General features: G+C 45.2%; 1 protein-coding gene across 1 annotated transcript in view; it reads left to right on the forward strand.

Moving 5' to 3' along the window:
• LHFPL4 (LHFPL tetraspan subfamily member 4) overlaps window positions 1-12,628 on the forward strand; it is a 28,295-nt gene extending 15,667 nt beyond the window's left edge. Inside the window, exons 3-4 of the mRNA XM_042781652.1 lie at window positions 8,558-8,794; window positions 12,528-12,628. Coding sequence (XP_042637586.1) covers window positions 8,558-8,794; window positions 12,528-12,628 — 338 coding nt within the window. The remainder of the gene's footprint in view (window positions 1-8,557; window positions 8,795-12,527) is intronic.
• The last annotated feature ends 10,675 nt before the right edge of the window (window positions 12,629-23,303 follow it).

Raw genomic sequence — 23,303 nt, forward strand, 5'->3', positions numbered from 1 at the left:
TTAAATTATGTTTTTTTAATTTTATAAGTCATATATAGTCACACTAACTCTGTGAAAAGCTGAAACATCACAAAAGTGCTGAAGTCCCCACCCCCTCCCTGTCCAGAGGCCACCTTCTTATAAGCTAAATTTCTATTTTCCCGTCATTTTCTTCACTTTTGCATGCATCAAAAAACAAACCAAACTCACTGCCATCAAGTCAGATCCGGCTCATAGTGACCCCTCCTTGGGTTTCCAAGGCAGTATCACTATGGAAGTAGATTGCCCAATCTTCTTTCCAAGGAGTGGCTGCTGGGTTTGAACCGCCAGCCTTCTGGTTAGCAGTCAAATGCCTTAGGCACTATGCCACCAAATCTCCTTTTACATGAATAACCATGTTGAAAATATACCACATCATTTCCTACATGTCCCTACTGTTTTAAGATGCATGAGGTGTCATGCCTATATTTCTGTCTACACATTAGGCCAGAGAAGGGAAGGGTTGAGATCATGGGCTCTGGCCCGAGCCAGGTTAGGCATGAATTCCAGTTCTGTTACTGTTGTGTGACAAGGAGAATATCACTTAACCTCTCTGAGCCTGGCTCTTCAGCTGTAAAACAGGGATAGCAATAAATGGATAAGGAACTTGGTGGTACAATAGTTAAGCGCTAGGCTTCTGACTGAGAGGTTGACAGTTCAAACCCACCCAGCGGCTTTGTGGGAGAAAGACTTGGAGATCTGTTTCTGCAAAGATTACGGCCTAGAAAACCCTATGGGGGAGTTCTACTCTGTCACAGGGGGTGTTATGAGTCAAAATCGACTCGACCGCACCTAGCAACAGCAGGTAGATACACATAAAGCAGTTAGAACCATGACCAGCAGGGCACGTAGAAAACACTGGATGGATGCATGTTTGGTTTTTAAAAAGTTACTGATGCTTTTAGTTAACACCATGTCTCAGGGTGCTAACTGTGTCAGTCCTTATAGACCTACTTTATCCTTTCTAATCATTGCATTGTATTCCTTCTTCAAAACAAGATGAGATTCATACTATAAATAGTATTTTGTACTTTGCTTTTCCTTTTCTGCCATAATATATCTTAGAAGATTTTCCGTGGCAAAAAATACAGTTGTATTTTTTAATGGCTTGGTAGTATTCCATGACATGGATACACCATAATTTATTTAACTATCAATTGTCATCCTATCAACTCTGATTCATGGTGACCCCGTGTGTGTCAGAGTAGAACTGTGCACCACAGTGTTTTTAGTAGCTGATTTTTTAAAAAGTGAATTGCCAGACCTTTCTTCCGAGGTACCTCCAAACTTTCAGTTAGCAGCTGTTTGCACCATTCCAACCCAAACCAAACCCACTGCCATGGAGTTGGATCAGACTCAGCAACCCCTCCTTGGGTTTCCAAGGCAGTATCACTACAGAAGTAGATTGCCCAACTTTCCTTCTGAGGAGTGGCTGGTAGGTTTGAACCACCAGACTTCTGGTTAGCAGTCAAATGCCTTAGGCATTACGCCACCAGAGCTCCCATTAAACCAACACTTAAACCAAAAACCAAACCAAACTCATTGCCGTGGAGTCAGATTTGACTCACAGCAACCCCTCCTTGGGTTTCTGAGGTGGTATCTCTACGCGAGTAGATTGCCCAACCTTCCTTCCGAGGAGTGGGTTTGAACTTCCAGCCTTCTGGTTAGCAGTCAAATGCCTTAGACACTACGCCACCTGAGCTCCCTTGCACCATTCAGGAACTTCTAATTTATTCAACTAGTTCCCTCTTAATGGACATTTATTTTCAGTCCTTTGTTTGAAAGGCAGTATTGCAGTGAACACTCTTATATATATCCTTTGTGTGTCCATGCAGGTTTAGACACAGGAGAAATTTCTGCGTCAGCAAGTAAGTGCATGCATGGTATTTACGAATACTACCAAACTGTTCTCCAAGCAGGATGAATATGCTACTTATACATTCCGCAAACCATGAGGCATACTGCCTTTACAGACACAACAGTGATCACCCAATCTACCTTGTGACCTTAAAATGATGAAACTGACGTTCAGAGAGCAAATGTGAGTGTCCAAGGACACATACCTGAAAGTTTTTTTTTTTTTTTCCCAATAGATCATACATACACAAGATCTAAAATTCAAGAGAAATAAAATATTATTATATCAGTTAAGACTAGGTTTGGCTATGACAGGAAAATCCAAAATAACTATATCTCAAATACTCAAGCTTCTACTCTCTTAGGTAATAAATAAATAAGCTCAGAGTTAGGCAGTCTGGAGCTGGCATAGTAGCTCCTTAAGTTGTTAGCTTTTTCTAGCTCTCTGCTTCACCACTTCTGGGGTATGGCCCTTGTCCTCATTGTTGAATGTGGCTACTGGAGCTCTAGCCATCACATCTGCACTCTAGCTAGCATGATGGAGTAAGGGACAAAGGAAAATGGGGCAATGAACATACTCTAGCATCCTAACAAATCTGTTTATATAAAGGTGTTTCCTTAAAGCCATACAACACGTCTCCATATATTTTTGCTTAGTCATATAGCTACATCTAGCTGCAAGGGAAGCTGAAAAATGCAGTTTTTGTTCTGTACCATCAAGGGCTCAGCTAAGAATTGGGAGTTCTTCTTTTTTTTATTATTCTTGTGATTTGGGTGAAAGTTTACAGAGCAAATTCAGTTTCCATACAGCAGTTCATATACACTTTGCCTCATGACATTGACTGCAATTTCCCACAGTGCAATAGCTCCCCTCCCACTTCCTCCCCATAGTTACCTCTTCCCTGTATCCTTCCTTCCATGCACTCCTGCCCCAAGCTTTCTCCCTGTGCATAGACAGCCCTTGTATTCTGAATTGGGAGTTCTGATATTAAGGGAGGCCCATAGGTGGCACAAATAGTTTGCTCGACTGCTAACTTAAACACTGGCAGTTCAAACCCACCCAGCGGTGCTGTGAAGGAAAGGCCTGGCAATCTGCTTCCATAAAGATTACAGCCAAGAAAATCCTTTGGAGCAATTTTACTCTGTAACACATGGGGTCACTGTAAGTTGGAATTGACTCAATGGCAAAAGGTTTGGTTTACTATTAAAGAACAATGGGTATTCTGAAGTGGTTAACCAGCTGTCTCTGTCATGATTATATGGTAAAAAATTAAGCTTACCTCCTTCCCAAGGCAGCAACCACTAACATTTCTTGAGTATCTGAGAAAAGCCTCCTTTGTCTCTTTTGACTTTTGTGTCTCTTTCATCCAAGGTTTTTTCCACTTTGCCAAGAGTGGCCATGATGTATACCTACTCCATCCTTCATAATTTACCACATCTCTTCTTCTCCATCATCTTATTTAATTCTCACAAAAGCTGTATGAAATGAGTAGGATAGATGTTATAACCCCCATTTCACAGATGAAGAAACCAAGGCCCAGAGAGGTGAACTAACTTTGCCTAAAATCACACTGTAAAGAACAGAGCCGAGCCTCCCACTGAAGTGGCACAAGGTAGGTAGTGTTTCCCAAAGGTGGGACACAAGCCCAATTGCATTAGGTGACCAGTAGTAAGCATGTCATTCCATTTCCAGTTTCTTTCAGAACTTCAAAGAAAAATGTTGGGTGCTAATGTGTCTTTAAGTCTTCTCACACTTACTAATAGGAGTTTTAAACAAAGAGAAAACAGCCCTCAGGCTCAAAGCACTTGGCAGGCAAAAGTCTCTTAACTAGAATTTTTTTTTATTATTGTGATTTTGGTGAAAGTTTACAGAGCAAATTGGTTTTCCATTCAACAATTCATACTCATTCTGTTTTGTGACATTCATTGCAATCCTCACACCCTAATAGCATTCTTCCCACTTCCTCCCTGTGCCCACTCCTTCCTTTCTTCCCTCCTTGCATCCCCTCCCTCCTCTAACTAGAATTTAACAATGTTGTTTTGGTTTCATTATGCTGATTTCTATAGTTTCCTTCTATTTGTAGCAAATAACCCTAGTTTCTTGTTCCTTGAGAGTGATAGCAAGTTTACTTTTAAAATAAATTAAAAGCGAATCCATGCAAAGGAAAACCTTAACTAAGGACAGATCTGGGTTTGAATAAGATCTTACTATCTCTGCAACATTGGATAAGATATTTGGTTTCTTTGAGCCTCAGTTTCCGCAATAGTAAAATGAGGATGATAATTTTTTCTCACTTCATGATTTCTTATAGGATTAAATGAGATAATGAGAGTCAGGAGCTTAGCACATCATTAAGCATGCAACACTATTTTAAAATATCATCATTACATTATTAATGTCAGTTGTTACTATATTATTGATAGCAATTTTGTCACATCTCCTTGCTGCTTGTACTGTGGGCTAATAGGAAGGAGACACCCCATGCAAATCCCCTGGCACTACAGTAGTGTTTCTTACCAGGTATGATTTTGGCCCCCAGGGGATATTTGGCAATGTCTGGAGACATTTGTTTTAATCATCATGGGGTTGGGGAGCTATGTTGCCACTTGCATCTAGAGGCTAGAGGTACTGCTAAACATCCTACATATTCAGAACAGCCCCACACACACTTCAAAGACATCTGGCCAAATGTCAAAAACGCTGTTGGGAAGCCCTGCCCTGCCCTGCCCTGCCGTCCCTGTCCTGTACCCATCCTTATGCCTCCCTAGCAGCTGGCTCTGCAGCCAGCTCATACTTCCAAAAGAGACCTACACTTGGAATCCAAAGGCCTCAGCCTCTGCTTCCTCATCCAGCAAGAGTGATGCTGAAGCCTGCCTTGCTTACAGTGATTCCGTCTCCTGATGGTTGAACCTCTTCGTTACTACCCTAGCTGTGCCTCGAGTTCTCTTCCTCTGATTGGCTACTGTAGTGTGGCTACTGGAACTGATTGTTTTTTTCCCATCTATCCTACTTCTGGGTGTTCCCCATTCCCAGAGTACCCACCTATATCCACCGCCTAGGACACTGCAGAGCACACAGGCAGGGAGTGGTGAATGGTAGATGGAGAGTCCTCCTAGCTCCCCCCACCCAGCCTTCTCTGAGTACCTCTGTTATTTTGGGTCTCAGCCTCCTCCAGTCTCACCCGTTGATTATTCTCTTCGTGTGTTGACATGGTTATTTTATCCCTCCCATGGTCCTCTGCTCCCACGCCTGCCTGTGCCCACTGCAGCCTGCATAGTCCTGGCACATAGTAGGCACTCAGAAGTGTATTTATGAATATTCGAAGGCAAAGGCAGAGAGAGAAAAGAGTGAGGGAACATAGAGAAGAAAGAAAGGAGGGGTGTTGAATGAATGTTGAGTGCAGAGAGATCTATTTAGAAGAGGGTAAAAGGGAGGGTCGAGTCCGAGACTCCAGCAAGATACAGGCCTGAGAGAAGAAAGGAGGACAGATAGATGCAAACAAAGATGAAAAGGGTGGGTGGTGAAGAGAAAGGAATGGAGAATACACTAGAGAGAGAGAGAGACTTTAAACGATGAGGCAGAGACAGAGAGAGTGCAGGCGCGGAGCAAGGAGAACAAACTCTCCTTGAGCTCTCGGGCGGGGTTGCGAAGTGTGGAAGACCGCTTTCAGGAGCAAGGAGAGGCGCTGCGAGGAGGGCAGGGATGCGGGCGCGGTTTCCATGGAGACGAGGATGCTACGGGAAAGAAAGGAAATGGACTGCGTCCGGCACGCCCCCTTGGCACTGCGTGTGGGAGGGCCAAAGGGGAGGCAGAGAGCACTGTGGTCTCACCCTTCCCAGACTCTCCCACTCTTGACTCTGGCTGAGGCGTGGGGAGGCGGGAGCGCACCAGCCCCGGCAAGGCCCTGAGTCCGCCCCTCCTCTCCGCGCCCCTTCCCTGGTGTTTCACCCTCCTGCTCCTCCCCGGTCCTGGAGGGTCTTTTCGAGAGCGTCTGGGCTGTATGGAAGTGGGGGTGAGGGTAGGATGGATGAGCCTTCTCCGCAGGCTCCTCCTCCTCCTCCCGCTCAGTAAATGCTGGCGCGCCCCAGGGCTCAGTCCTGAGCCTTGTCTCCCGTTAAAGTCCAGACCCAGGGATTTAAATACACACACATGCCTACATATCTCAGATTTATATCTACAGCCCTGATTCTCCCCTGAACGCACGACTTCCCCATTTGAATATCTAACCATCATCTCAAACTTAATTTGTTCCATATTTTAACTCACCAAACTCGTCCCCGCTTGCATTTCTCGTTCTTTTCGCCTGGAACTCTTCCCAACACTTAAGCAGAGGTGTGTGCCCCTAGAGTTCGGAAGAATTGTCTTAGAGGAAGTGAGAGCGCTGGCGATGGGAGAGTGTGTGTGGAGGGAGAGCGGTATCTTGTGTTAGAGCAAGTAGCTGGGCTTCAGGAAAGGGTTATTGCTTTAGAGATGGTTCACAGTAACGTGGGGGAGGGGGGCAGAGGTGGTTCAGTGGCAGAATTCTCGACTTCCATGCTGGACACGCATTGTGGGCCAGTGCATCTCATGCACACCCACCACCCGTCTGTCAGTGGAGGCTTGAGTGTTGCTATGACGCCGAAAAGGTTTCAGAGGTGCTTCTAGACGAACTAGGAAGAAAGGTCTGGTAATTTGCTTTCTTAAATCAGCCAATGAAACCCTATGGATCACAATGTCAGATTCAAAACCAATGGCCCCTGTTGTACATGGGGACCAACTGATCATGGGGTTGGCTCATGTTGTGCATGGGAGCACGGTGACTCTAGCTGATTCTGGCAGTTAACAACATCATGGGGGAGCACAGCATTGTGGGAAGTGGGGGAGGACTGTCACAGAGCAGAAGGACAGGAGAGCAGAGGAGGCCCTAGGCACCCTAAGGAGAAAAGAACCACCCTCTACTTGGGGTTGTCAGACTGGGAGGAGTCTGTGGACTAGGGAGCAAGCTGTCAAAGCCAAGGACTCCCTTCCCCAGCCTGGAGACCAGACAGGTCTCATGAACAGTGGGCAGAACTGACCACCACCCTCCGTTTTAGAATTCATACTTGTCATCTAAATCTCAAGTTAAGTGGCCCTCGTTGGCCTGGCATAGGATCAAAGATTCTACAGTTCCAGCCAGCGCCTATGGAACCTTCAGATCTCAGACACAGTATCCCAGACAGGTGAGACTAACAGACAATAAAGGGGCAACATCAAGACAGGCAGATATAGTCATAAATCTAGAGCTGGCTCTCATCCGTAGTTAGCCCTCATTGTGTACTGAGATAATGAAGACCTCATCATGAGGTTGAGCCATGCCCAGTCACTGAGTCTGGTTGCCTCTGATTGGCTTTTGATGGGACACATGCTCTTGTCTGAGTCAATCATTGCTACCAGGGGAGTGCAGTGTGTTGACAGGTACAGGTTTGGGTCCTATCCGACGCTAAATTAAGCTCTGGGGGAGAGAAGAGCCCACTCACATCTCAGGCTGGATTGGAAGGAGTGGGTCCTAAACAGCAGGAGGTGAATGCTGAGGAGGGATCCAGCAGATCAGCAGATGCCCATGTCGAGGGCCAGTCTTCCATTCTCTCTTTCTTTATCTGAAATCTCCCATTATTTCCTTATTTGTGTTAATATTTTATTATTATGACTATTTAAAAAAATAAAAACAGCTAACATTTATCAAGGATTTACTGTGCCAGGCACTTTACACGTGCAGCTTTTTGTGATTTTTATAATTGGTTGATGATACCATCATCATCCCCATACTATTGATGAGGAAACTGAGGCACAAAAGTGAAGGAACTTACATCTAGTAAACAGCTGAGGCAGGATTTAATCCCAGCACTTTACTACACTGCAAGCCCATGAGGCCAGGATTCATGTACCTGCCCCCTAGGCCTGGTCTTCTGCCCTCAATAAATATTTCCTGAGTAAATGCCTCACTGTGTTGTCTCACAAGCTTTACAACATTCAATCCTCACAACAACCCTATGAGATAAGTACTTTGGTTTCCATTATTCAATGAAACAGGCCCAGAAATGTTTAGCAGTTTCCTCAAAGTCCTATAGCTGAGTAGGTAGAAGACCTAGGCTGAAACCCCATCTTTCTCATTCCACAGTCCATTCACTTAAAGCAGCGCTTAACTGTGAGAATGAGAACATATTCCTATAATCTTGAATAAAAGGAAAATGTCACTTAATAAATGGGAAAAAAATTTTTAAAAAAGAAAAAGATGAAGATAGAGAGGGTCAGCATAGCCAAGAATGCTAGAAGCTGAAGGAGATGGCTGTGGTTTTCTATTTTCTCATATTTCCAGGAAGGCTTCATGGAGGAGGAGTTGATTTAATGGGAGAGAAAGAGGGCATTGTGGATTGGAGAAACCAGGAGGGCTTCCTGGAGGAGGAGTGATTGGATGGGGGAGAGAAATGGCATTGTGGGTTCTGGAAGGTTTCTGTTCTGTAAAACCAATCCCAGACCCTCATCTAAGTCCACAGAAGCCAGAGTAAGTGGTTAACAAGCACTTTGGTTGATGGGCAGAGTGGGAATGCTGGAGCCTAGACCAAAGAGGGCTTTTGGTGTCTTTAGGCTCTGGGGAGTAGTAATAAGCCCCTTCTCTCTTCCTCTCTGACTGTGGTGGTGGGTCCGACGCTCACATCCCCTCAGCTCTGTGCCTTGTCCTGGGCTGCATGATCTTCCCTGACGGCTGGGACGCTGAGACCATCCGGGAAATGTGCGGGGCCAAGACGGGGAAATACTCCTTGGGGGACTGTTCGGTGCGCTGGGCGTACATCCTGGCCATCATCGGCATCCTCAACGCCCTCATCCTCTCCTTCCTCGCCTTCGTGCTGGGCAACCGGCAAACAGACCTGCTGCAGGAGGAGCTCAAGCAGGAGAACAAAGGCGAGTGCCGGGGCAGTGGGGCTGGGCCGGGACCATTTATTTACAGTCAAGGTAATAACAGTGATGCAAAACTTGGAAACGTACAGTACAGTACAACCACCTTGAAAATAATTGGATGGTATCCCTCAAAGTGGAACATTTCACTCTCTATGACCCAAAAAACACACATCTGAACACAAACCCATGAGAAATGTACAAGAAAGGCAGAGCCTTTTAGAATATCAAACAACTGAAAATAACCTAAATGACTATCAACAGGAGAATGGATAAATAAATGGTGGTATGTTCGTATCATGGAATAGTACCAAACTGACTATGAGTTGATTGTCAGTAACGGAATGGAAGCGTCTTGAAAACATAATATTGAGAGGGGGAAGAAATCAAGTACCAGAGTAATAGTTTTATTGAGCTCAGAACCAAGCAAAACTAAGCAATGTATTTCTTAAGCATACATATATTTATGATTATACACACACACACACACACACACATATATCTGGTGGGAGAATGGTTAAGGCATTCAGCTGCTAACCAAATGGTCACTGCTTTGAATCCACTAGCTGCTCTGTGGGAGAAAGAGAAGGCAATCTGCTTCCATGAAGATTTACAACCTTGGAAACCCTCTGGGGCAGTTCTACTCTGCCTTATAGGGTCACTATGAATTAGAATAGACTCAATGATGGGGGTTTGGTTTGGGTTTGGGGTGTGTGTGTTTATATATATATATATATATATATATATATATATATATATATATATATACACATAGGCTCTGGTGGCGTAGTGCCTAAGGCATTAAACTGCTAACCAGAAGGCTGGCGATTCAAACCCACCAGCCACTCCTCGGAAGGAAGGTTGGGCAATCTACTTCCGTAGTGATACCGCTTTGGAAACCCAAGAAGGGGTCACTATGAGTCACATCTGACTCCATAGCAGTGTGTTTGGTGGTATTTTTTTTTAGTTTATATATATATATATATATATATATATATATATATATATTTAATAAAGCAAAAATTACAAGTGGTAGAATGCTGGCTATCTCTTGTTGCAACAAGAGGGGAGGAAGCCAAGAGCATTAGGTATATGCAAGGTATTTGTTAAGTTATAATTCTTGTGTGGTGAGTTCACAGGTGTTATTATAGTATGTTTTGTAATCAACATATTGCATATAACATTTTGTATAGATCAATTAACATAGTAAAATACAACAGTGAAAAAAAAATACCCATCAGGCCAGAGCCTCCTTTACCTAGCACCCTCTTTACCTTCTTCAGGGGGAACCACTGTTACCAGACCCTTTTCTATGTGTATACATACATTACATGTCCCTTTATATAATACATAATACTGTTATGTTCTAATATAAATGGCATCTTCCTAAACAAATTCCTCCTAAGATTACTTTTTGTGCTCAACTCTAGAGCATTTCTTAAAGATCTTTACTGTTTCTTGGAGATCCGTTTCACCCTTTTTATTCCAATGCTTAGTTGTATCTAAGATGAATGTCCCATGAATTATTTAACTATTTAATCTTTCAGGGCTGCAAGTGAGGTTTCCAGTGTTTCACTGTTACTGACCCTGCTGGAATGACTTGTTTATACATGCCTTCATATGCACACCTGCAAGTGTCTTCTCAGTGTCTTTCAAGAACAGAATTGCACACTTGAAATTGTAATGATGGAATCAGTTGCACTCCAAAGGGGTAGTACCCATTTGTCTTTGAAGGAGCTGACTTCACAACAATGGCTTCTGACCCTAAAGCCCACCCTGTACCCAATCAATAAAAGACCCTGCAGTGCTGGGTTGCTGTTGTTAGGTGTGGTCGAGTCGTCTCCAGCTCATAGCAACCCCATATACAGCAGAACGAAACACTGCTCCATCCCGTGCAGCTCCAACGATTCTTGCTGTACCTGAGCCCGTCGTTGTAGCCACTGTGTCAGTGCATCTTGTTGAGGGCCTTCCCCTCTTTCGTTGACCCTCCACTTTACCAAGCATGACATCCTTCTCCAGAGAATGGTGCTGGGTAGAAACCAGCGTATGGTTGTGTGTTCTTTACTGTGATACTTGAGAGTCATAATCTTTGTAATCACAGCCTTCTTTGAGCTCTTAGAATATTCTGGGTCTATGTTTGGCACTTTACATTAATTATATCCAACTCTTGGAGTCTCTGTAAAATGGGGACAATGGTGGTTGTTGTTAGGTGCCTTCAAGTCTATTGTGACTCAAAGTGACCCCCTGTACAACAGAATGAAACACTGCCCAGTCCTGCACCATCCTCACAATCGTTGCTATGAGTGAGCCCATTGTAGCAGCCACTGTGTCAGTCCATCTCCTTGAGGGCCTTCGTGACCCTCTACTAAGCATGATGTTCTTCTCCAGGTACTGGTCCCTCCTGATCATATGTCCAAAGTATGTGAGACAAATAATCCCACTGCCATTGAGTCAGTTCTGACTCATAGCGCCCCCATGGGGTTTCCAAGGCTTTAAATCTTTACAGAAGTAGATTGCCTCATCTTCCTTCCTCCCATGGAGCAGCTGGTGGGTTTGAACCACTGACCTTCTGCTTAGCAGACAAAGAGACAAATGATAGTGAGGATTAAATGAGATAATGCCTGCACATCTATCTCCTTTGATAGGATGTGGTTTATGTTATTATAGTTGAACTCCTGAACTGTGGAGACAGATTGTCTGCACTGGTAGCAGGCTGAACTAAGAAATCACTTAACCCCCTCAAGGGATGTATTTCCTCATGAATAGGAGGGTGATGAGAGTCATGCCACCTCACGGGGCTGTTGTGTAAGGAGGAAAAAAGATTGTGCATGTATACATTATCGAGCACAGTGTCTGGCCCATGGTAAGTGCTCAGTAAGAGCTTTCAGTCCTCATAAAGACCCAGTCAGGCATGATGACTACCATTTTGCAAACAAGAAAGCTGAAGTGGAGAGAAGTCAAGCAGCTTGCCCAGGGTCACCGAAGTAGCGCAGTCAGAATTTGAACCCAGGTCCAGGACCAAAGCCTAAGCATGTCCCCACTGCACCACACTTAGTCTCAGCCTAGTTAGACTAGAGATGCCCTGCCCCCTCCTCTGGGCCTTCTGGAGGGCTGGTGGCTGAACATCCTTCTCTGGGCTCCTCCCAGCAGAGACCCTAAGAGCTAGTGATTTCTATGGTTTTTGCATGAGGTCAGAGCCCGCCCTCTAGTGGCAGCTTCCAGAAGATGAAGGGGCTTGGAAATGTAAATGGTGTGCGCTTGGAGGACTCAGTGTTCCTCTCCTTTCTCCCTAAAGCTGATCCTCAGTGTTAAACGTGATGTAAGGGAGCCCCCGTTTGCCTCTCTTCAGCATCAGGAGATCTCCATCCCACACTCAAAGAGGAAAAGAGCCTGACAGGCAGAGAGAGTTCAAGATGAGTGAGCCTCACAGCTCAGTTCTGAGTCAAAAACCCTTGGAAAAAAAGTCAAAAATAATATTAATTGCTACCATATCTAGTGTTTACTGGGTGCATGCACTGTGCAAAGCCCTTTAGTCATATCCTTTTGACTTCTCAGAATCTGTGAAATATGTCACTATCCTCATTTTACAATTGAGGAAATTGGGGCTTACCCGAGGGCACCCGGCTGGCATTTCAGAGCCAGTGCAGGTCACCTTTCTGCCCATTTCACCCTGGGGAGGGACCTGTGGAGCCCTGATGCCCTGGCGGTCTCTGACTCTCGCTTATGCTCTTTTTCTCAGATTTCGTGAGCTCTACAGTAAGCTCTGTGTTGCGGCCAGGGGGTGATGTCTCCGGATGGGGGGTCCTCCCATGTCCTGTCGCTCACTCCCAGGGACCGTGAAGTCCAGGATCACAGCCCAGGAGTTGACCTGCCCTCTCATCCTTCTGATCAAGCTCCAAAGGAAGATCCCACTCTGACTGACTTCTCACCTACTACCTGCCTGGCTTGGAAGAGAGGATGGGGCTGGGAAGGTGCCTAGGGTAGGGGAGAGCCTCTGCGGACCCTGGGAGGGCCTGGTTCTGGCTCTTCTCTCATGTGACATAAGGAAGCCCTGACTCCCACAGTCTCTAGGCTTTTCCTCTCCCTTGTAATCTGGCCTGGAGGCCCCTGCAGGAACCCCAGGGGAAGGAGGCACTGTGCCAGGGCTCCAGTCGCCCCCCAGCGTAGAAGCTGTTGTCTGGCTGTCTCCTGGCCTCCTCTGGCCCTTGCCTCCCACAGAAATTTAATTGAGACACTGCCCTGGGCCCCCTTGGTGGACAGGACTCTTTCCTACTTTTTTTGTTTGTTTGCTGATGATGGTACCACCACGTCAGTCACAGTGTCCCAGGTGCCACCAGCCTTCCCAGGGCCTCTGCTCTTGCTGGAGCCTGCTCTCAGCTCTCCCAAAGGAATTCGAGCTACAACAGAGGGGAAGCACAGGGCCTCCCTGCCACGTCTGATGACTGGGGCCCTGCTCAGCCCGGAGTGGAAAAGGACCAGAAATGCTCTGGTGACAGCGGGAGGGAGTGCTTTGACTCCTGTCTTGGCAAGTCCTGACCTCAGAAGTTGGGCCTTTGAAGCTGCTCAGCCTGAGGCCAGCCTAGCCTTCCCTCTGCTGGAATGTCTCACCAGTGACCCTTGACCTTGGCTTGTTTTGTACAGCACAGACTTCTTGGCCTTGTTGTCAGGGTTGGGGCTGGGGAGACGGGCTCAGGGGTGGAGAATTAGGGAATGCATCACTCCTCCTGCCCCTTCTTTTGCCTCCCACCCCGGACATCTGCCAAGGCCAGACACTGTCTTGCCTCTTTGATACTTTTCTGCATAACTTGAACTTGCAGGTCACCTCTGAACAGGGTACCCCCTGTCCCCACCCCTACACCTCTTCCCCTCTCCCCACCTCTTCTCCTAGCCCACCTTCTCGCCTTGAGATATGTCCAGGGTCCACAGCCTGATGGGCAGTGCTTGGAGCCAAGGCATGAATGTGTGTGTGTGTGTGTGTGTGTGTGTGTGTGTGTGGCAGATGAGAAGTCTTCTCTTCCCCCCATCATCGGGGCATTTCCCTCCCCCTTGGCAGGGAGCAAATGAGGGAGACTCCAGGTGTTTTTTGAATACCCCTCATTACCATGTTTATTTGAGGGTACAGCCATCTCGCCTTGGGAGCCCCCCACCTTGGGGCTTGGACTTTCAGGGATGGCAATGTGGCTTCATCTAGTGTGCTGACTGCCTCTGTGGGCATGACTGTAGGGCCCACTCATGAGGAACCAGAAGCCCCCTCCAGCCCAGTAGGAACGGTGAGGCTATCACCAAGTTATGTCTGCCTCAGCCAAAGGAGGGTGGACAGCATGCATGCCATATATTTGCCAACCTATGTTCATCTCCATAAGATTTGGACCTGAGGGTTAGGACTTCAGGAAAGACCCAGACACCCTCTGCCTATCTCTCCCATCTGGACCCTAACTGGAACCAGATGCTGGGTCCAGTTAGGCTTCCTGAAGCCAGAACTTACCAAGTCCTGATCTCCCTCGCCACCTTCTTGCCTCATTCCTTTTGGGAACACACTTTTCCCCGGTTCTCTGGCCCCAGCACTGTGCCCCCTTTTATCCTCCATCCACTGAGTCCCTCACTTCAGCTGCACAGCTGGTGCCTCCCCGCCCCCTCACACACACAACAGGCTGCCTGGGGGTGGGGCTGTGACACCCACCCATATCACAAGGTCCCATGCCAAATGGGAAGGTGAATGGAGCCTCATGGGAGTGGGGGCAGGAGTGAGTGCCTCAAAGACACAGATCAAAGCCTAGTGTTGGAGGGCTGCAGAAGTAGGGGGAGCATTGGGAAAGAGTGAAGGGAGGGGCCAGGAGAGGGTGGTTAAGAATAGGACATAACAGGAGGGAAGATAGAGAGAGAAGAGGGAGGTGCAGAAAGAGACAAAAGGGGAAGAGAAGAGATGTAGAGACAGGTAGAAGAGGAGACAGGGAGAAGGAGAGATGAAGGGATAGAGCGTGAAGAAGTGGAAGAGAGATAGGTCAGAGGTGAAGGGAGAGATGAAGAGAGATGCTGGGGCCTTAGATGGGGGAGGGAAGACACATGGAAAGACAAAGAGGAGGGATCAGGAAAGACTAATGAGAAGATGCTGAGATGGGTTGTGGATGGAGGGTGAAAAGGAAGGTGAAGGAGAGGAGGATAGTGGGAATGGGGAAGGGGTGCTGTCTGGGTACTGGGTGAGAGGAGAGCTTTTACCTCCAAGGACACCTACCGGCCTAGGAATCGCCAGACCCCTGTGCTGTGGTTGAGAGGTTAGAACTGCCCCCTTAGAAGCCAAAAGACCCAGGCAGCCAAGGCCCAGTCCATTGCAGAGTGACGTGAAGTCACACCATAGGATGCACCCTTACCCCAGAAGGCACAAGTGGTTTGGGGCCAGGTAACAGAGAAGAGAGAGCCTAATTCATTTTGGCAACTCAGACAAAGTCTATGTCACTCTCCACTCAGCTGATGTCTTGATGGGGGGGGGCAGCCTGGAGACATGCACAAGTTTAGGGCTAGAAAGTGGGGTTGGGTGGAGCTCTGGTAGTGTAGTGCCTAAAGCACTTGACTGCTAACCAGAAGGCTGGCGGTTCAAACCCACCAGCCACTCCTCAGAAGGAAGGTTGGGCAATTTACTTCCGTAGTGATACCGCCTCGGAAACCCAAGGAGGGGTCACTATGAGTCGGGTTTGACTCAACGGCACATAACAACAACAACAACAACAACAAAGCCCAGGGTAACAGGGAAGGGACAGAGGCCCGAGGAGCACCAAACCATAGCCTTGTCCCAAGGATTCAACAGAGGTGAGAGCAGAGCTAGGGCCCCAGAGGAGGCTGAACCTTGCCACACCTGAATTGGCATAGCCCCTCTGAGGTCAGAAAGGGAGGTTTGTGGTCTGGTTTTTACCCAAGGCGTGCAATTCGGCTCTAGCTTTCTGGAGGGGACTGAAGCAAAGATAAATGTCTGTTTCTGATGTCAGGAAGTCCTCTTGGACTCTAACCTGGACCCTTCTTGCTTTCAGCAGCCCACTGAGGCACTCCTTCCTCAGCTGTGCTGGATCAGAGTGGTCTGACCTGGTCTGGGGCTTCGGGGATAGGCCAAAGCAGCCACAACCTGGAGTTTGTTCTGTCTTTGCTTCGTGTAGGTCAGTGAAGTCCTTCCAGGTCTACAAGATGGGAAACTGTCGCCTTTGAGGACTCATAGGGGAAAATAGTTTTGCTGAGGGGATGAGGGCCATGTGTAGGATCAAGATCATTTTTAGGCTTGTAATAGCTTAAGTTGAAAGCTTTTAGCCAAGGCTCTGGGGGGACATTCCTCAGGCCTTCTTTTTAAATGTCTGCTTGGGTGCAGGGGAAATCACCCTTCTCGCTGCTTCCAGTGTGAACTGAGAAAGGGAAGCTCTTTGGAGAAGCTGGAATGTTTCCAGCACAAGAAACTTTTGCAGGCCCCTGTCTGGCTCAGGGCTCACCTTTGGGTGGGACAGGAGTTTCCTGGGAAAGGAACAAGAGAGCCACTGCCCTGGAGCTCTGGCCAGTGGACCTTGGAGGGCCTGTGTGTGTCATTAGGATAGCTTTGTGTTGTCTTCACCCCATTAGTAAGTTCTGTCTGAATGTGTCCTCACTCTTCATTGTCCAATTTGGCAACATTTATTTTGGTCCTGACCCTTTCTGCTGCTGCTGGATTTGAGCTTCAGTGCAGGTGGAATGATGTTCAAATAAAGAAAAACTTTATATCACTCATGCTGGCTTCTCCTTCTCTGAGTCAATCCCCAGCGGACCAAGTGGGGTGGGTTTCAACTTGAGGGTATCAAGTTTGGCTGCATATCAATAGAGCCCTACTACTGCAGCTTAAAAAGATCGTTTATTTTACTGTCACATTAAAAAAAAAAAAAAGTCTGGAGGTGGGTGGAGCATGGCAGGTATGGCACACAGTATGATCAGGAACTCCTATCTTTCTGCACTGCCTTTTTCAATCCTGGCTTTATTGGCCCAAGATGGCTGCTGGAGCTCCAGTCAACTTGTCCACATTTCATTTGAAGATTTCTGAAAATCCCAGAGGACTAAGTCACATAGCCACACTTAGCTGTAAGGGAGGCCGAAAATATAGCCTGTTAATTGGACACATCGACACCTCAAATAAAATTGGGATTCTGTTACTAAGGAAAAAGGAGAGAATAAATGGAGTAGGCAGCTAGCAGTTGGCCATACTCCTAATAGCGTAGACTTGAGGTTGGGCTTAAGACTCTGGCTAGAGCAAACAAGGCACTGTGTGGCCTTGGACAAATCATTTCACTTCTTTCTCTAAATTCCCATTAAATAAAGGGGATAACAATAATGACTGTCTCACAGGGAGGTCATAAGGAATAAATGGGGAAATTACGTGAATTGTTTAGCTGTGTCTGGCACATTGTAATGTGTGCCAGACAGTATCTATGTTGAATATAATTCTTGCACTTGGGAATTGATTCTTCACTCAACATATTTTGACCATGTACTATATGCTAAGCACTTATGCTAGAAAAATGAACAAAACAAGAGTCCCTGTGTTAGAAGAACTCAGTCTGGTTGGAAGATGAACATGTAAACATAGTCTAACCTGGTGAGTGCAGGGTATTGTTGGATGAATAGGAGTTAGGCAGGCAAGGGTCAAAAAGGTTATCCAGAAAAGAGAAGGCAACTTAAAGAAACAGACCTAGGTTAAAAAAACAAAACAAACAAATAAACAAAAAACAGTGATGTTTGGAGAACTAAAAGCAATTTGGTAATGTTGAAGTATAAAGTGTGAGACAGGAAGGGTTGAGGGAGGAGCCTGGGGAGACAGGCAAGGGTCAGATCACGAAAAACTTCAGAGGTTGTGTGTAGGAGTTTGAGCTTAAGAGTAATGGGAACCATGGAAGGATTTTAAGTAGGAGAAGGACACAATTAGATTGCATTTTAGAAAGATCACTCTGGTTTCAGTGTTAGGAGGCTGGATTAGAGGGAGGTAATTTTGGAGAGAGGGAAATCAGAAGTTTAGCTTAAAGCAAGGTGGTGGCAGTAGGTTGAAGAGAGAGAGAGAGAGAGAAAGGAGATGTTTGGGGAGTAGAATCCAGGATACTTGGTAACCAACTGATGGTGGGGCTGAGGCAGAGTGAGCGACATGAGGATAGTCAGAATTTGGGGGTGGGGGGAGACTAGAAAGATTTGCCAAGATGGCAAGGGAGCAAGATGATCCGTTCAGTTTGGGACATTTTTTTAAAAAAAGCAAAGCAAAACTATTACAATTTGTATGAAAGTTTACCGAACAAATTGGTTTTCAGTTCAACAATTCATACACATGTTGTTTCGTGACATTGACTGCAATCTTCACAATGTAACAACACTCTCCCCACTTCCTCCCTGTGGTTACCATTTCCATGAGTTTTTTCTTCTTGTCCCTGTCTACCTTCTGAAGTTTATCCCTGAGCAAAAGCTGCTCTTTTGATCTCTTATTTTTTATGGAGTGCTTATCTCTCTTGCATTATTGTTCACTTTACTGGCCTATTGTTTAGCTGAAAGTGGAGCCATGGGAGTGAGTTCAACTCCAGACCTGAAGGGTATAACTAAGGGCCATAGTCTTGGGAGTTCCACCAGTCTATCAGACAAGTAGTAAGCTGGGTCTTTTTTTAAGGACATAGTGAGCATAAGATGCATGTGGGAAATCCTGGTGGAGTGTCTTAACATGGATTTGGAGTTGGGAGCTCGAAGGAGAGATCGGGGTTAGAAACATGAACATCAGGCAATGATTGAAACCAGAAGCACAGATGAGCTTGCTCAGGGTGACTAGTGTGAAAGAGAATGGTGCCGTGGAACGCTGAAGACATCAGCATTTAAACGTCTGAGGAGTTGTTGTTATGTGCCGTCAAGTCAGACCCGACTCATAGCGACCCCTCCTTGGGTTTCCGAGGCAGAATCACTACGGAAGTAGATTGCCCAACCTTCCTTCTGAGGAGTGGCTGGTGGGTTTGAACCACCACCCTCCTGGTTAACACACTATGCCACCAGAGCTGAGGAGCAGGTAACCATAAAGGAGAGGGCAATGGAAGAGTCAGAGAACTATAAGGACCAGGAGAGTCTGGTACATGGAAACAAGGGATTTAGAGTTGAAGGGGAAGGTCAACTAGTCAGTCCTTAGTATAAGGGACTGAAATGTGTCCACTGGATTTGGGAACAAGAAATCAGTCTCTTTGGTGAGAACATTTTCAGAGGAGCATGGGGCAAGCCAAACTGAGGTCTGTTCAGGTAGTGAATGGGAGGGGCCTGACTTTACTTTTTGGAAAAGTGTAGAAAAAGAAGCGAAATGAGTGATTGGAATTCATTCAAGAAGTATTAAGTACACACAGTGAACCAGCAGCAGATAAGAACCAGCATGTTATCTAGAGGGGGATCTTCTTTCTTTCAATATGAGAGAGTCCTGAATGTTCATAAGACATGGCAAGTAAGGGGTTAAAGATAAAGTAGAGGGGATGACAGATGAACAAGGTTCTGAGGGATGGTAGTGAGTAGGGTGCAGAGGTTGGTCTTAAATATGGCCTACTCTGTAGCACTGGAGAAGAGGTTAGCGACTTTTTGGTAGAAGGAAGTGAGGTGTTTGCCTGAGAGCATTAGTGTTCTCAGTGAGAGAGGCAAGGTTGTTGGCTGAGGAGTGGAAAGGGGATAGGTGAGCTGAGTCGAGAAAACCATAACGGTTGTTGAAAGAACTAACCGAAAACCAAACCAAACTCACTGCCGTTGAGTTGGATCCAACTCATAGCGACTCCTTCTTGGGTTTCCAAGGCTGTATCTCTACAGAAGTAGATTGCCTAATCTTCCTTCTGAGGAGTGGCTGGCGGGTTTGAACTGCCAGCTTTCTGGCTATCAGTTAAGTGCCTTAGGCACTATGCCACCAGAACTCCTGTTGAAAGAACTAAGGATGGACAGATGACCATGTATTTGTGGTGTTGCCAATGGACACAAGGCAGACTGTAGATTGAGATACGTGGGTACAAGGTAAGCCAAATGTTCTGAGTGTTTCAGGGGATCCACCATGAGACTCAGGCTAGGTACTGAAAAAGGAGAGTCTGGGATGGGGCTGATAGACGGAGAAAGGGAATAGTTCATGCAAAAGGGCTGGAAGGAGATTGTAGTTAGCTGGGTGTTTGATCTGAATATTCTGTGGTTCTTGAAGAAGACTCTGAGTGGTCAAAGAACTGACCAAACCAAAACAACTGCAGTCAAGTTGATTCAGTTCTAGTTACGTAGGACTGCCCATAGGGTTTCCAAAGCTCTAAATCTTTATGGAAGCAGACTGCCACATCTTTCTCCCACAGAGCAGCTGGTGGGTTTGAACATCTACCCAAATGTGAGTATGATGGCAGAAGTTGGGGTGGAAAGAAGAGCCAAAATTGTTCAAGAATCAGAGTGGTTGGAAGGTTAAAAGATGACAGCAATGTTATTGCAAGGGTATTGTGAGCATTCGTGGAGCAGGGCTCCTCACCTGAGAGTCAGGATATATTCAGCTGGAAACACTTGGTGAGAACCACTATGCAACAGGATGTTGAGAGAACAAGCAACTTCCACTTAAAAGGGCTGTAGGGCAGATGGAGGAGATCTGGAGGTGTTGTGCCTAAGGCATTTGCGTGCTAACCAGAAGGCTGGCGGTTCAAACACACCAGCCACTCCTTGGAAGGAAGGTTGGGCGATCTACTTCTGTAGAGATACTGCCTTAGAAACCTAAGGAGGAGTCGCTATGAGTCAGGGCCAACTTGACGGCACACAATAACAACAGGGGAGATGGTCTCCAAAGGGGTGAACCATATTTCAGTAAAGGCCAATAGACAAGATGGGAAATGTAGTGGTTTGTCTATCAAGGAAAAGAGGTATCCAGAGAGCACAGCAGAAAGGCTGAGAGGATAGGGCAAGGAAAGGGATCTGCATGGCAGGGATAAAGAGCATTGGGCAGGACAGATGATACAGAAAACTCATTGTGGGAGGTGACAAAGAATGACAGGAGCAGTTTCAAAAAGAGCTGAGTCTACTGAGGCAGGACAAAAGGACTGGTGATGCTGGCTGCTGCACACAAACAGACTGAGGGGCTGGAAAGCTCACCCAGGTTCTGAGGCAGGGGCAAGAATTCAACCTGAATCCATTGGAAGCTTCTTCAAATTTATTTATTCATTTAAAAAAACATTTATTGAGTGCCTATTCTGGTTAGGATTCTGGTTTGCTTATTCCTAGGAATACAGAAACGTGCAGAAACAAATGAGACACAGCATTAGTTGGCCTCAATGAGTTACCTCACGCCTTTTAACAGCAGGGGTTGTTTTGCCTGTTTATAGTGGCTAAGCTTTTTTGTTTGTAAAACATAACATAAATGCAGAAACTCATATCAACAGATGTACAGCTTAATTACAAAATTCTAACCACCACCCATGAAAGGTGATAGAATCTTGCCAACCACCCTGGAAGCACTTCATGTGCTCTCTCCTAAACGCAATCCCCTTCTTGCCCTCCTAACTACTATCTTGAGTTTTAGGGTAACCACTTCCCAACTTATATTTTTACTACTCTAGTGAGCATCCCTAAGTAATAGTTTAGTTTTGCCTTTAAAAATACATGTATTTCTCCATCTCTTTTTTCAATCCCACCTTGTAATTATTTGTTGAAGAAATAGGATCATTAGGTTGCATTCCACAGTTGAAATTTTGCTGACTTCATTCTTGTGATGTAGTTTTAACCTGTTCCTCTGCTGTCTGCATTTCCAGTAAATTGATAATTGGATCTAAATGCTTAATCAGATTCAGGTGAGCATATGTTTTAATGACTGCTTCAATGGCTGTTTTTTCAAGATACACCTAAGTTCTAATTATTGTGTTGATAGCAGCTGTTGACACTCAAGTGCTTACATCTTTACTTCACTAGGGGTTGCAATTCTACCATTCTTTCTCCATTTATTTGTGGGAATAATTCTATAAAGGGAAATTTACTCTTATTTTCTACCTCGTTACCTAGCGGTACAATTCATACAGGAAAGGCAGGATGGATGCTGGGGTCTTCCCCCTGACCAGTTTTCAAAAATAAAGACCATGTTGTGGTTTCCTAACATCCTCCAGAGTAGAACAATTATATTTTTATACCATTATGAACTCACGGATTTAGATATGTTTGATATATTTGGCCCTATTACATTTATTATCCTAATCAAGGCTGAAAATGTCCCATCTTTAGTTAGCAGAAACCTCTTCAAGTTGGCGTGGGTCTTTTAACATAACCCTATTTTAAAAAATGTTTACTTTTAAAAGAATTGTGGTAAATATAAATAAAACACTCGTATTTCAACATTTGTTTACATGTACAATCCAATGACATTATTATGTTCATCATGTTGTGCAACCATCACAACTGTTTACAATTTTTTCCATCACCCTTAACAGCAGCTCGGTGGCCCCTATGCAGAGTCCCTTTTCCCCTCTGGTATCTAATAAACTTTGGTCTCTACACACTTGCCTGTTGTAGATATTTCACATAATACAATATTTCACATTATACAATATTGCCTGTGATTTTTTCACTGTGTTTTCAAGGTTCATGCATGTTGTAGCATGTATCAGGACTTCATTTATCTTTATGGCAGAGTAATATTCCATTGTGTTTGTACAACTTTTTATCTATTCATCTGTTGATGGACATTTGCTTCTACGTTCTGGCTACTGTGAACAGTGCTGCAATGAACTATGTGTCTGTTTATGCTTTTGATTCTTTTGAGTATATACCTAGGAGTAGAACTGCTGGATCATATGGTAATTCTATTGTTAATTTTTTGAGGAACCTCCAAACTGTCTTCCACAGTGGCTGAACCATTTTTTCAATTCCACCAGCATTGGATGAGGGTTCCAGTTTCTCAATAACCTCATCATTTTTTTTTTTTTAAATCATAATCATCTTAGTGGGGGTGAAGCTAATGTGGTTTTGATTTACAATTTCTCTAATGACTAATAATGTTGAACATTTTTTCAAATGGTTTTTGGTCCCAAATTATCTTTGACAGTAACCTTGCTCTCTGGTATGACAAGATGTTCCAGACCTTTCCAGCTGACGGAGCTAAGACACACACACACACACACTTAAATGGAAAGAATTAGAAAATTGCTACTTATGCATTTGCTTTATTCCATATCACAAAGCACACAGAACTATATATAAAAAATACTATCAATGATTATTGCAAATATATTTTCCTGTTTTGCTCTATTTAATAGCTGTACTTTTTCTACACTGCCCAGTCATATAAACCATCTTATAGTACATTCTCCTTGTATCTCTTACTTCATTTTAGTTCTATATATAACTACATATTTAATGCTTGTTGCCAGACTTCATGTTGATGTCTCTTGAGTCAGTTTGGTTGTCTGAAGCTCTCAGAGACATGTTCATTGAAATAAGAATCCCTGAGTTCTTGCACATTGATGACAGTTTGCTATCATTCTTGAAAGTTCAATCAGTATAGAATTTTTGGCTC

The sequence above is a fragment of the Orycteropus afer genome, unplaced genomic scaffold, assembly GCF_000298275.1.
Source record: "Orycteropus afer afer isolate SDZICR_OR568_19922 unplaced genomic scaffold, OryAfe1.0 scaffold00144, whole genome shotgun sequence".
In the NCBI taxonomy this organism is placed as follows: domain Eukaryota; kingdom Metazoa; phylum Chordata; class Mammalia; order Tubulidentata; family Orycteropodidae; genus Orycteropus; species Orycteropus afer.